At 31.2% G+C, this 15,180-nt stretch overlaps 4 protein-coding genes across 6 annotated transcripts in view; 2 read left to right on the top strand and 2 right to left on the bottom strand.

The window, feature by feature from the left end:
• Positions 1-2,643, top strand: part of LOC143177082 (uncharacterized) — a 55,702-nt gene extending 53,059 nt beyond the window's left edge. The window contains exon 5 of one of the 2 annotated variants that reach the window (XM_076374858.1): positions 1,868-2,643. In XM_076374858.1, coding sequence (XP_076230973.1) covers positions 1,868-2,642 — 775 coding nt within the window. In that variant the 3' untranslated portion in view covers position 2,643. The remainder of the gene's footprint in view (positions 1-1,867) is intronic. The other variant, XM_076374859.1, reaches the window with a different exon arrangement.
• A 267-nt stretch (positions 2,644-2,910) lies between these two features.
• LOC143177081 (ATP-dependent RNA helicase DDX24) lies at positions 2,911-6,561 on the bottom strand. 2 transcript variants are annotated; one of them, XM_076374857.1, is made up of 10 exons: positions 6,046-6,561; positions 5,717-5,922; positions 4,915-5,649; positions 4,695-4,840; positions 4,324-4,616; positions 4,015-4,237; positions 3,853-3,964; positions 3,662-3,779; positions 3,408-3,585; positions 2,911-3,337 (listed from the first exon to the last, which is right to left on the bottom strand). In XM_076374857.1, exons 2-10 carry the CDS (start codon positions 5,900-5,902, stop codon positions 3,013-3,015), a joined length of 2,316 nt encoding a protein of 771 aa, XP_076230972.1. In that variant the 5' UTR covers positions 5,903-5,922; positions 6,046-6,561; the 3' UTR covers positions 2,911-3,012. The 2 variants fall into 2 exon arrangements, with proteins under 2 accessions (XP_076230972.1, XP_076230971.1); XM_076374856.1 differs by lacking the exon at positions 6,046-6,561 and having other exon boundaries at positions 5,717-6,012.
• A 489-nt stretch (positions 6,562-7,050) lies between these two features.
• LOC143177080 (uncharacterized) lies at positions 7,051-8,415 on the top strand. The gene is made up of 2 exons (XM_076374854.1): positions 7,051-7,747; positions 7,877-8,415. The coding sequence occupies exons 1-2, from the start codon at positions 7,260-7,262 to the stop codon at positions 8,247-8,249; spliced, it is 861 nt and encodes a 286-aa protein (XP_076230969.1). The 5' UTR covers positions 7,051-7,259; the 3' UTR covers positions 8,250-8,415.
• A 199-nt stretch (positions 8,416-8,614) lies between these two features.
• On the bottom strand, positions 8,615-11,482 carry Cog8 (conserved oligomeric Golgi complex subunit 8). The gene is made up of 10 exons (XM_076393305.1): positions 11,315-11,482; positions 11,141-11,212; positions 10,949-11,073; positions 10,593-10,868; positions 10,315-10,528; positions 10,093-10,253; positions 9,750-10,025; positions 9,446-9,634; positions 9,213-9,368; positions 8,615-9,065 (listed from the first exon to the last, which is right to left on the bottom strand). Exons 1-10 carry the CDS (start codon positions 11,367-11,369, stop codon positions 8,736-8,738), a joined length of 1,854 nt encoding a protein of 617 aa, XP_076249420.1. The 5' UTR covers positions 11,370-11,482; the 3' UTR covers positions 8,615-8,735.
• Positions 11,483-15,180: the final 3,698 nt, after the last annotated feature.

Consider the following 15,180-nt stretch of genomic DNA (forward strand, 5'->3'; position numbering starts at 1 on the left):
TATGAATTTCGAGTTGAGTCTCATTAGGGTGAGTTAGGTATCATCCATGCCATTTAAGTTCAGCCCAAAGCAAAATTTCTGGTATCCAAGACAGTCGAGTGAAGTTCTTTGAACTCATTCCAATGATTTCCAATAACATCACATCTCATTACAATGACATACTTGGACGCTTGACAACACTGGCTGCTTTGGAATTGATAACAATGCTCAATTACAGAAATGTGACTATTGTGGTCAAGGTGTCCCAGAGATCTTTAGGTTGGAGCGACAATACGTGTCTTATCAATATTTCATTTTACTTAAATACATAAATTCAACAGAATCGGCCGTTTCTCATTCTCCTTAAGCATTCCCTTTCTTTATTTTTACTTCTTGATCATAATTCTCGTTTATTGACAAATAATAGCAGTATTAATTCAACAAGATTCTTAAAGTGATTCCTGGCTTCCCGCATTCGTATTACATTAACCTCTTGATTGATTTCAACTGAATACTTGGAATTTCAATTTTACTCTTACAAAAGCACTACTGTGGCGACATTCATATGACCGAACTATAGAGAGTTCGTCCCTTCTTGACTGCGGGCCCCATGTATGCTTATTTAGAATCGCCAAACATATTTTATATTTAATGTTTTCTGACAGTTACACATTCACACATTTGGAACATCGGTGTGTCATTCGGTATGTCATACTATACATATAGCATAGCTTATACGTCTTGCCCGTATGTGACGTCATGTAGATGATTTTATCTTTGCCTAACGGAAGTTATCTGAAGCCGTATGTATAAGTATATATAGTTTAAGGTCTACAACGAGAAACATTTTCTTGCTGCATATCCTAAAATGATTCCAAGGATCACCAACTTATAGGGACATTTTATTCACACTGGAGCAACATAATCCGAAGAACAGATACTGTTGCTTCGAATGAAAACAGACAACAAGCGGCGACATTTGTTGCTGGCAACAGAAATACGAAACTGGAAAAACATTGGGCAAGAAGCGGCGAAGCCATAGTTTTAAGCTATGTCGACACTGAGACAACATACACGAACTTTTTATTGCTGTTCTATGTAGCCTAAAAGGTCGTTGATTTCTGCCGATTGTTTCGCTAGTTTCTTCGTATTTCTGTTGCCGGCAGCAAATTTTGCCGCTTGTTGCCTGTTTCCATTCGAAGCAACAACATCTATTCCTTGGATTATGTGTGTATGATAGATATGTACTTCAGTGTGGACAAAATGTTTGTATAAGTTGGTGTTCCTTGGAAACATTTTGGAACATGCAGCACGCAAGAGACAACAAAATGTTCCTCGTTGTTGCCTCAGTATAGTCAGCTAGATTATACTCTCTATGTAGAAGGAGTATCAGAAAATGTGGAACAGTTTTGACGGGAAGGTTCTCGATACGAAAGCAATGAAGGAAATTTAAATCAATATATCGTCAGAAACGTTTAGTTTTTTTCTCATACGGTATTTTGTATATTGTATTGTTTTTTTTTATTTGTTACGTATGCTAGATCAGTGTTCTACATACTATAAATTGCGTATAACTAAAAGACTAAGCGTCTCTAAGCACATGTGAATACCAACTTTTTTTCATTGTCTTCATGCTTAGAATCTACTCTCCAAAAATGTCTCACATTTCCTGATATACCCTGTATATTACATGAGTATATGTACAATAAATCGAGGGTTTAAAAATAAATAAAAATCGTCGAATCATACGCGAGCGTATGTACCTATAAAATAGGAATGTGTTACGAGTATCAATAGAAGATAATATACCGTATCACATCCCATATTGTAGCGATATTCAAAAGATACAAAACAGTTACAAATATACATACATATATATTGTTTGTAGCCTAACCTGTTCTTCCACTTCCAGCCGGGCTGTCGGAGATCGTGCAACGGAACCAAGAGTGGCACCTCTAAAACTGCATCCAATAAATGAAAATCAGAAAGAAATGTATTTAAAAAAAATCAAGTCAAAAACGGAAACAAAGCCAATTCTGCAGAGTTTAAAGAATGGATTAGAGCAACTAAAGAAGAGTACTGTTCGAGAGAAGAATCAGACTAGGCAAAACTGTCGAAATGGACTACTGAATCGAATTTCGAAGTTTGCACAAGGTGGTCGTAGCAGAAATCCTGCAAAAAAATCAGCTTCGTTTACATTTGCAGTAAAACCAGAAATTGCGATGAGATACCAGGAGCGTTACGCTAGTTTAGAACCAGAAGCTACCTCTCATTCGAGTCAGTCGGACTTTTTCAAGCAACCTGTAAAAAGATCCGTCTCTACTAGCGTTTTGGAAATACCGACGAATGTCGAATTACAGCCTAATTATTCTCGAGTCAGAGATAGCGTAACACCAGTGCCATCCCTTCCCAAATTAACTATGACCAAAGCTGATGATCTTTACACTGAAATTTGCGAGAATGCAACAACTGCACAAGTCAAGAAATGTCCTGGAAGTCACGTGATGGCAAGGATAAAAATCGTAGTAAAAGGGCGCGATTCACCCACGCCATTTCCAAATAATATCGTGAACGACAAATACGTAAATTCGATAGTAACAAATGAACGAATCGATTCGATTATCAACTCGGAGGATGAAGTTATTTACAACACAATATTTTGAATATTAATTATTTTGTTACTATTGGTAATCAGTTGTGTTTGATGATCGAAACTCTATTGAGTGTTGTCTGTGCAATTACATAGTGAATCTGTATTATATTGTTTAAAATAGCTTAAATATCGCATGTACATATATACCTCTGCCATAGGTACTAACAATTAAAATGAATTTGAATTCTTTTTTAAAAATGAAAGGCTGAATTTTGATTTTTAAAAAGACGGAATTGATATGATAATTTGTGAAATAAAAATAAAATATTTCACTAAATTTATTTTAACTGTTGCGGTACGAAACATTAATAATTACACAGGGAACGTGTAATGTAGACAATAAAATAGATACATAAAAATAACAAAATATTTATTTTTGCTCATTTCCTTTTATCTGAAGAAACACGTGTCTTTTTTTTCGTTTTCAACTTTTTTAAAATTTTATTTTGAATGAAGGCTCTTTTGCTTCTAGATTTTTTATTTCTCTCCTTCTTTTTCTCTGGAATTTCTTCTATTATTTTCTTCATAACATCGACAGCCTTCTCGTTATCTTCAGTTAATTCCAATTGGATATTCGTGTCAAGATATTTTCCAGAAAATTGTTTGGGAAATAGTGGTTTCGATATGAGAGACGCCAACTGGTGCCTTTTTATCTTTAATTGATGCTTTAAATCTGCCATTTCTTTTGTTTCTAGTTCTACCTCCCTAAAAGCAGTATTAGTTTCAATTATGATCGGAAGATGTTAGTTTAACATACTAAAGTATTCAGTCTTACTCTTCATCTTCCTCTAAAACCAGATCCATGTCTTCGACTGCTTTGCGTAACCAACCCTTTTGTGAATTATTTCTACGAAGTTTTAATTCTAATTTATCGATTTCACGAGCAATCTCTACTCTTGCTTTAATCGCGATTAATAATCTATCTTCTACTGGAAATACCGGCAGATCTTGTGCTAAAAATAAAACATTTATATTAATATTTCCTTCTGAATAATCAGCGAACATTAATTATCAAATTTATTTACGTACTTCGACCAAGAGTTTTACATAATTTAGTGTAATATTGTTTTTCAGATGGTTCCATCATAAGAACTGTTATACCCTCGTTTTGTGCCCTGGCAGTTCTTCCACTTCTATGTACATAACTCTAAAAGTAATTATAAATAAAAAACTAAAGAATTTCTATCTTTTACTATATTACTGTATTCATTGACATATACCTCACTCGTTCTAGGAACTTGATAATGTATAACATGCTCAACATTTGGAATATCTAAACCTCTTGCAGCTACATCTGTAGCTATTAATAATCCATTCTTATCCTCCTGAAATCTATCACACGTTGTTATTTGAGAAGTGCACATTTATTGAAGAATATTTACCTCTCAAGATTTTTTAGCCGTTGTCTTTGTTGCATGCTGGCATGTAAAGGTAAGGGTTTACAATCAAGTATACCAAAAAGTGTAGCTAAACGTTTCACACATCCAATACTGTTACAAAATATTAGTGTTCTACCAGTATGCCTTTTCAAAAAGTAATAAAGATAATAGTCTTTATAATCTATTGTACATACTATTCTGCATTCTGTTAAATTACTGGTGGTACCTAAGAAGAAAATGTTTTCATGTTTTGAAATTATACTATTATTTATAATATATCGAATTATTCAATATAAAAATAATGTACGCAACCTGATTCTTTGGTAATATCAACAATTTTTGGATTTTTTATTCCTACCAGATTTATAATTTGTTGTAATTTTTGGCTAGGAGTAAGCTTATGTATTTTGCTTTTAACATACTTCTTTTTCTTTTGTTTTAAATATACCGGGAGATCATGCACCATAGTTAATGTAGCAGAAAACACAAACGTCTGTCTTTCCTGTAATTTCTTCTTACTTATATTTATTTTTTCTAATAATTGCTGTAATTCTTGAAAATGTCCTTTTTCTAACATTCTATCAGTCTCATCAATAGCTAGATACCTGAATTATAACAGATATTACTTATTAATTCTTTTAAATATAATTAATTTTCATAATTATAAATTTAATAAAACTTACTTGATAGAATCCACCTGACTAAGATGTGCGTTACCTTGCTGTATTAACTCCCATAATCTACCAGGAGTAGCGATTACAATTTCAGGGCCTTTGCTTAATATTCTTTCTTGTTTAACTGCTGCCATTCCACCAAATACTACTGCTATCTAAATGATATTTAGTAATTAACACTTCGAAATTTTTTAAAAAATTCATTTATTTCTTACTTAAGAATACTCACTTTTATATCAGTATATTTTGCAGCCTTTGTGAGATGATCTTTTATTTGAACAGCTAATTCACGAGTTGGCGTTAAGATTAATGCATACAGTGGCTTCTGCACATAATTTTGTGATTTATCAATTTGTATATTATTAATAGCACGAACACAACCAATGCTATTTTCATTATTACTATAAATATCCTCATCAGAATCAAAGTCAAGCAAACTATTATTTTCTGGATCCTTATTTTCGGAACAAATCCAACCTTTATTTTCAATGTTATTATTTGTTTCTTGTATTATTTGCTTGTTAGATTTATCAAATTCTTCATTCTTTAATTCTAAAATACCATTTATGATAGGTATTCCAAAAGCTAATGTTTTTCCACTACCAGTTTCAGCAGCTCCTAATATGTCTCTTCGACCTAGTATTGCTGGCGGTAAAGTTAATGATTGTATAGTAGTAGGTAAATGAAATTGTTGATCTTTCAATGCTTTTATTATAAGACTAGGTACACCTAATGTACTCCATGCCTGAATATCAATATCATAATCTTTACTTTCATTGTCGCTATTTTTATTATCAGAATTATTGTCTAAATCATCTGTAGAAGATTGATTTGTTAATTTCGTCTTATTCTTTGTCCTTTTGTTTCTTTCATTAGATATTTGAAGCTTTACTTTTTTGGCTACTGGTTCATCATCAACCATTTTACTTTCTTGCCATAGATTTGAACTACGCTTTGATGGTATCTAAGAAACAAACATTCTTTGCAATGCTTCAATTACAAATATAGAAGAAAAACGTTTTCTTACTCACCCTATTTTTCTCATTTTTATTTTGCTTTTCACAAATCACAGTTTTTTCCTTATTATTCTCCTTTTCTAATTTGTAATCGGTTAATTCTTCTATACCAATTAAACCTTCAACACCATTAGAAAACACAGATCCTTCCAGTGTCAGAGGTTTCCATACTTTTGAGTTATTTTGTTTTACTTTGGGCATGTTTGTTTATTATAATAACACTGTACGTTACAATCAATAAATAATAATTCACAGAGATTACTACAATTCAGCGTGAATATACATAACCTTATACACTCAGTAGAAAATCAGACAGAACCCACGTGGTCGTGAACATAACATACGTGAAAGTTGATGAGAACTATGCTGTGCTGCCAAACTGAGGACGCAAATATTAAGAATTACCTACTCATGTGAAGTCAGTTAGTCAAAGAATGAAGCATAAATATTATTATATACTTATCTTTACTTTTATAATTATAATTACGATTTCAATTAACTCTTTATTTATTTTTATGCTTAAGATGGCAGGGCAACATCAACGCGAAACTTCTACTAAGAAAATACAGAAAAAAATAAGTATATAATACTATTTGTTGAATTCTGTACTATACAGTTATAATTATGATTTTAATTAACTGTTTATTTATTTTTATATATAGAAAGATAAAAAACACAAATCTACTTGTCACGCTTTTCTATAACGCGAATAATTTAAAAAAAAAAGATATAGTGTGACTTCACAACGTAACGCGTCGAGCAGCAGCGCGCACGGTTAAAGACTTAGCACGCTAGTGTGGAGTGTGGAGAATGATGCCAATAAAGTGTGAAGTGTGAAGTGTGGGATGACGATAAGCCATAGTGGGGGTAAGCGTTTGTCCCACGTCCCACAGTCCCATGTTCCACGTCCCACGATTTTGGCATCACTGGCGCTGATTGCCAAATTCCGCGGTGGGGGTAAACTGGTAAACTATCCTACGTGCATATGTGTCAGTGCGGCCAGAATGCAGTGAGCTGGGTGTACAATGATTACACACAAATATTCTATGTACTTTCATACATATAAACATTAAATATGATTTAAACTATGTTTTTTACAGAATAGAAATTCTATCGTAAAATGTGTGAAAGTGCAATGAAAACAAAATAGTATGGAAATACGAATGTTAAAATTCTGATACTACTGCTTAATTCTAACATATGATAGATTGAATTCATACCAACTACGGTCTGTGGTTTTAATTAAAGAAAATTTTGTAATGTCTTTAATAATATTAACTTAAATGTTGTATATTATAGAATGTAAACACAAATAACTAAATAAAATCATATTTAGTTATAAAAATTAAATATTTAGAAATTTATTTTACGATTGATTGGGATTAATGAGATGATATATGCAATGCCCAATAAAAAGAATATATAAATTACAATAATTAGAATTATTAGCAATTCCAATAATATTGCCCTGAACTATTCTGCAAATAATTTTGAGGTGCGCGCAGATAGTTGGTAATTTAATATTGAAACAAACGGGAATGAAGAAAATAATGACTTGATGATGCAGTCACCAACAGTAATATCTACATCAATTAATCAAAAACAATTAAATATGGTTTCACCAAAACAAGATATAAGTAAATCTATAAATTCAAAGTCTAAAATAATAGTTCGGAAGATTAACAATATAAACGCAAGTACAAATGATAATGTTGTTAAAAAAGTTCCAGTTTTAAAAATAACTATCAATAAAAAATATAATAAAATATGTGCATCAAATATAAATATAAATAAACACACACTAAATGTTACTAATAACATTAATGTTCATAAAGCAGAAAAAAATCAGAATAATAATGAAATAAAATCTGAATTAAAAGATGATATACACACAGCAGCTACCTCCTCAAAATCGATGATATTCAACTTAGTACCAATTGTATTTGAAAAACCTAATAAAATTGAAAATGCAATGGTAGATATCAAGAATATTTGCACACCTAAAGCAATTTATGTCAGGAAAGGTGATTTGTCAAGAGATCATTCGTACGTATTTTCATAATTAATGATTATTTATAACTTAGAGGTTTAAGTATTTTAAGAATTATATATTTTATCTACTAATACATTTGGGTAAAATTGAATGCATTATCAAAACATATAAAATGTTTCCAGTCGTCAAACAGCAGCAGAGAGAATACGATATTTGTATACAAAAGCGCAAAGAGACTGTGACATATTAAAAATTCGTTTAAAAGCTTTAAAAGAAAGGCATAAACAAGAAAAAGAAGAAGTACATAGGTTACAAAGATATTTAGCTGAAACTTATAAAGGTATAACAAAGGAATCTTTCAATGAAATATTAAAAGAATGTACAAAAAGAAAAATATCAGAGGAAGAAGATGAATATGAAGAATTACTTAAGAAAGTTAGAAAACTGAGGGAAGACATACTGGATCCTAAGTATTCTATATTGATCTCAAACAATAAATTAGGAGAAATAAATGTATTACATTATGTTAAAAACATAATTGACAAAGCAATGTGAATGTCATACAAATAAGGAAAAACTAAGAAAATTGCAATTTGTATAAAGAATCAAATTTCTATATTAAACTGAACAAAGATTATTTAGAATCAGTTGTGAATATTATACATTATTTTCAATACCATGTATAACTACAATATATGTTTAATGTTACATGAAATTATTGTACAAAACAAAGATGGAAGGAAGAAAATTCTTGTGTATTTGTTTATTCTTTACAAGTGTTAAAAAGGAAAATACTATTTTATGTAATTTAATGTAAATTATAAAACCAATACCATGTATAGTACTAGTACATATTACTTTTAATAAGTAATCATAATGTTAACAAAATTTTTTATATTGTAATATAATACTACAATGGAATTAAAAAAAAGAATATTATTTTCGTAAGTATAATTAGTTTAAAAAATTATTTTTTTTATTTACAGTATTTTGTATATAATAATACATAATGAAATAGATAAAAATGTACAAGTATTTGTCTTAATTTGCACTGTCATTTGAAGTAATTGCATTAATTTTAGTAGCTACATTTGATACTTCATTTTTTTCTTCAGAATCGATAGATGTAGTGATATTTTTTGTAAATTCATCAGAGTCTGCCATTTTCATGTTTTCTAGTTGTATAACTGCAGTATCTATTATAGTATTTTTAGATGACGAGGCTGTTTCATTAGAAGCTTTTTGCAATAGTAATGGCTGTACATTAGATGTAGATAACGAAGACGGAATAGAATCTTTTACATTTTTTGGTATTGGCAACAGAGGAGCCAAAGGTTCTAGTATACTATCTCTATTGAGATACGTGATTTTCTGTAAAAAATACATTTAATATTTTTTGTATTTATATACTATATATATAAATAAAATAATGTTTGTATTTTATTACAAAAGTTTCTAAAGAAAACCTGTGCACTTATTAGGATAATTTAGTATATTTTACTCATTATCTGTACATACCTCTGTTTGCAATAAATTTTCTGAAATACCTAAATGCGTTGCAATTTGACTTGGTGGAAAAATAGCATGAATACAGTATTGTACATAAGGAATTAATTGTTCACTCAAACAGTCCATAAATTTAAGCATGTTTTCTCTTTCAGCAGCTGCAAAAGCCTATAAATAAAATTAATGCACATAATTTTGTAGTAGTAAATTAAACATAGTGGTATAAAATAAACATATTAACTTACTTGTTGTTCTTGCTTGTAAAAAATCAATATGGATTTTGCCACATTATGTAAAGACTCATGTAAAATATTTACACAAAAAATAGCAACTGCTACTGGTGGGCAAAGTCTTATTTCGTTAAAAGCATGTATGATACCATTACAATACTCAGCTAAAGGAAAAAATTCCACCAACTGTTCTGGTGGGTTCTCCTACATAAGAAAAATTTATATCAATAAAGATTTTCATAATATAGATACTTTACATATTCAAATATAATAATAAGGCAATTTAATAAATAAAAATAAATAACAAAAATGTATTTACCGAATTGATAGTGACGTTCATTTTAATATTAGTTCTATGTGTTTTATTAATTAATGTAAATGACTCCATATCTTTTTCAAACTTCTTTGTTGTTTTAAAAACACTGGATTCAAATTTTTCACCAATCACACGAACAAATATATCGGACATTCGACCAGTAAAATCAGCACCTACTCTACCAAATGATAAACCAAAATATGTACATTGACCCAAAATAGAATCTATAGATGTTACGCCAGGCAAATCTTGTTCTAATGTCAATAAAAATTGAGATATCTAAAAACACAGTAGTTAAATTATATCAATAGCATAGCACAAATTGAAATGTACGTACTTAATATACCTTTTCTTCTAGCCAGTGATAAAATATGGCACATTCGTTTATAGTTGGATCTCTTCCTGGTGTTATGAGTTCATCATCATTGAACATAGCTCTATATTGTGTTATTATGTTAAATAAATGTATCCTTGATAATTCTATTGTCTTTGTTATATGCAGATTAGCTAAAATGAAATAATCGTAATTTATCATGAAGTTTAAAATTAGTAATGATAAGCGTCTTACGGTCATCCTTAGGTATAGCATTCAAAAGACTTTGAAGCCAGCTGTCTCTAGCTTGAAGAAATTTGATACGTAATTCAGGTTCTGTAAAAGCATCCATTGACCGTAATAATCCAACAAGTTGTAAACATCTTGGAAGTGGTAGGTCTCCTCTTAATGATCCGACTACTTGCCCTACCATTCCTGACCAACTACTTTCAATTTCTGCCACTATGGACTACATTATTAATGAACAAAATGAAATATTTTATATTAGATGTTTCCTTAACTTCAAATCATACCGATATAATTGGAATGTCCCCATGTTTAGTTCCTAATTGACGTGCGTATTGAGATAATTCTAATGCCTCATTATACTGATTACTTCTTAAACAAGATTCCATTAATTGAGGCATTTCTAATACTTCAAGTAGTTCTGCATTTCTAGTCAATGTTAAACTGTTTACCCTTCTATGTGCATTTATATCTTTTGAAGTGTCACAAAATAATTGACACTTCTCTACAAACTTTGGAATGTTTTGTACAAGCTCATCCAGTCGACTTTCTGTTTCATTAAACTTGAAATTCAATAATAATTCTTTATTAACCAAATTATTGCTAATATTATAAAACTGATTAAGAATTGTTTTATTATTACTTGTCTAAATATCTCCCTAGAACTTTCTGCTGTTTGAATAAATGTTTTATAATTTGCAAACACTAGCTCTTGTGTTGTTTGTAATACTGAATTTTTTTCATCATCTAGATGATCAGGTTCTTTACCTAAAATATGTAAATATTTAAAATATTGTTCCGACATTAAGAATTCCATATATTGCAAATAACCCACTAAGTTGATCAACATCATAACCACCAAGTTTTGACAGATATTGGTAAAAATCAGGATTTTCTTTCCACGATTCTGTAAAAGAAAAATACATACAATAAGGTAACTATTTTTAAATAATTTAATCCTATAATGCTGAAAAATTTATCAATATTCGAATATGAAAAAATAAGTTACCTTGTATACCATTTGGAAATATAAGGTTTATAATATTTTCGGTTTCAACATCCATTTTTCATTTAAATAACACATTTGTTGCCCTTTAGAAACATAAATACTCCTTGTGTATTGTATATTAAAAAAATACACGTCTGCACTTCACCAGTTTTGACACAATAATGGGTACATCGTGCATCCAGTGCCAGTGTTACCACCGCTACCATTCAGTGAACGGTTTGAAGTTACGTATGTACACTTAACTCAGACGAATCTGGTCGATACTCTCTATCTCGTTCTTACATGTGAGCTATTGAATAAGAGAGAGAAAGAAAGAGAGAGAAAATGTCGATACGGCTAGAATCGTTTAAGTTGGCCGTACAACATACTGGATGGGGATTTTCTAATAACATTCTTATATTCCTGCTACACAAATGGCATGATATCGTCATCACCATCGTTATCATACATTCCACAATACGTTTTAGATCTTTCTTATTGACAATTTCATCTGCTACACTTTTACTCGATTCTTTTTTATTGACAATTTCATCTGCTACACTTTTACTCGAAAATTCAAAACACGGCACATTACTCCGAACAAAATGTCCTATGACATAATACCCGATTTGTGTCTATTTTACAATAATAATGCCTTAAAGACAACATATTTATACAATACTTATGTATATGTATATACGTGTTAAACTAACTATCAGAGGATTTTGTAATTTTACAGATACATTAAAGGGTAGAAATAGAGCAAAAAGGTCATAATACATTTTGTTCTGTCCTTTATAGTTTAATTTGCTTTAAAAATCCGAAATATTTCCAGAAAACGGATTTGGGATTTTCTTTAGTTGGTGTACTCTAAAAAGATTCGTCGACGTGTGAAAAAAATTTCATTCGTCAATAATAATATTTGTGGTAAATACAGATTTTTTAGCTCATAACACTCCACAAACAACTGGTGCCACAAACTCCCAAGGAACTGAAACAGCTGTAATCACACCCAGCACAAACATTGAAATCAAAAACTCAGAAGATATCAACCGCAGCAAAGAAATGGAAATTATGGACATAGATACACCAATCAAATCATTAAAACGCACCAGATCTGAAATAATGGACGACTCAAACCACTCCGCAGAGAAAACGATCGACTCAAGCCCCGCGATAGGAAAACCAGTCAGCCTTCTGGAAATTCTAGACAAGGAACGAAAACAAAAATCACCAAAGAAAAAAGCAAATACTATAACAACCAGTGAAAAAAGCACGGGAGATAAACTACAACCAGTTAAACGCATACTTGAAACACCCAGGAAAATGGTAAATTTTAATCAAAGTCTTATTGAGAGAACGATGGGATCCTTCAATACCAAAGAGATTGCAACAGAATACGCAGAAGATGTAGAGGCTTTGGCAACCCTCATGACAGAACTCTACCCTTACCTTGTTGATCGTTGCATTAAAACTCGATTCACGAGAATTACCAAAAAATTAATTAAATTGATTAAGACTGATTTTCAAACATACTCCCCATCCCCTTCGGAATACTCTGACACTCCCTATTGCTCCGAAGACAAACATACCGACTAAATACCACCTTGATTACCCAAATGATACACAAAATTTTACAATGGAACGTAAATAGTCTTAAAGCACGGTTCAAATTCCGACAAAAATTACTCCTGGATTACCGACCATGGGTACAGGAAACCAAATTTAAAGAGAACGAAGCTATCAACATTAAAGACTTTAACATAGTTCAAGAAAACAGAAGAAACGCTTTGATTGCAAATGGCAAGAAAAACATAATCTATACGGAAATACCACACAAACTCTAACGACTTATATAACAGTGACCATTCTCCCATTTTTGTGGAGCTAATAGAATCAAAGTCCAATGACCTTATACATATACCAACCTAGCATGAAATTTAAAAAAACTGATTGGTCACTATATCGTCACGAAATAACTCAAAATCTCTCATTACTACAAATCCCTAATTTCCCAAATTGTAAAAAAATAAACCAAATACTGGAAAAATTTGAGGAATTACTCATTCAAGCTGCAACAAAATCTGTACCTAAAACGTCAGACAACATAGAGAAAAACAATTTCCCATGGTGGAACGATGACTGTCAAAATACGATAAAGGAAAAGAAACATGCCTTCACTAATATAAACTTAAATGAATTTAAACGGGCAAGAGCCAATGTTAGGAAAACCCTCAAACAACATGTGGAACAAATTAAAGAAAATTAACGGATAGAAACTGAACTCTTTAATCACCTCAATTAAAAGTTTCGATAACTCACTTATCACAGATCTCAAAGAAATTTCGAACCTATTAGCCAACAGATTTGCAAAAAATTCAAATAAGGAGAATTTCGATCCAAGATTTCTTAAAATCAAAACAAACATTGAAACTTCGAGACACGAAACTACCTCATCCCCAGGAAACACTCACCTTCTAAATACGGAACTTCTGATGACTGAATTGCAATCTGCATTAAAATCTGTTCTGAACTCTAGCCCAGGACCCGACAGTATACCGAATATCTTCATTAAATAGCTACAAAAGAAGGACTAGAGGATCTGTTAGAAATGTATAACTACATTTGGATAAACGGTGTTTTCCCCGCCAAGTGGCAAGAAACGATTGTTGTACCCATACCAAAACCTGAGAAAAATAAACTTCACCCCGACAGCTATAGACCCATCGCTCTCACATGCTGTCTATGCAAAGTTCTAGAAAAGATAGTAATCAAAAGACTGCAATGGTACCTAAAAATTAACAATCTACTAGGAAAGAATCAAAATGGGTTCAGACAATATCATTCTATAATTAACAGCCTCACCATGTTGGACTCAAATATCTGCGAAGCCTTCCTAAATAAACAGCACTTAATAGCAGTTTGTCTAAACATTGAAAAGGCCTACGACATGCTTTGGAAGCATCGAATTATACAACGACTTAAATAGTGGAACCTAAACGGAAATATGCTTAAATTCATAACAAACTTTCTAAAAAATAGAGCCGTCTATGTCCGAGTCAACAGTAAGCTATCCAAAAGAACTGAAATCTCAAATGGGGTATCACAAGAGTCGGTATTGAGTGTAACCTTATTCCTAGCGGCCGTAAATGACATCACAGAAGCTTTTCCCAAACCAGTAAAATATACCATATTTGCTGATGATTGCACCTTCCTTATTACTAGAAAAACATAAACACCAGCCAACAAATCCTTCAAGTCTGTCTAGATAAATTTCAAAACCTTGCCCTACAAACTGGCTTCAAATTCTCCAAGAGTAAAACAACCGTCACCATCTTGTCAAACGAAAGAACAAATCAAAACCAACAACTGAAATTGCCCTTAGACCAACACCAACTTACACTAAACACGCTAAACAACCTAATACACCACTCGTTGCACTAGGAAAACAATACAAACTCCCACCGTGGACGGTAGAAACTCCTCTTATAATTGATAAATTTTTTAAAATAAGCAAAGACATTCACCCTAATACCGCCAAAATATTATACATTGAATTAACCAACGAATATCCAAACCACAAACAACTTTTTATTTTTTTATTGTTTGAAAAATTACTAATTATTAAAAATATAATACGAAGAGATCGAGATCCATTTTGCAATAAAGTTTGTATATGTTGTAATATTTGGTTACTATTTAATAAAAAATTTGTTTAAATCTTTAATAAATGTGCTTGAAATACAAACGCAGATTGCGTGAACAAAGCAGTTGTGACTAAATACTAAATATAGGCGTATTTGATCGGATTTTCGAATTCGATTTTCTTGAAAAAGCTCTATTTGTCATCCTTTACAAGATATAGATAGCGGGTTTGTGTCGTAACA

This window comes from Calliopsis andreniformis, chromosome 3 (genome assembly GCF_051401765.1).
Source record: "Calliopsis andreniformis isolate RMS-2024a chromosome 3, iyCalAndr_principal, whole genome shotgun sequence".
Taxonomy (NCBI): Eukaryota; Metazoa; Arthropoda; class Insecta; order Hymenoptera; family Andrenidae; genus Calliopsis; species Calliopsis andreniformis.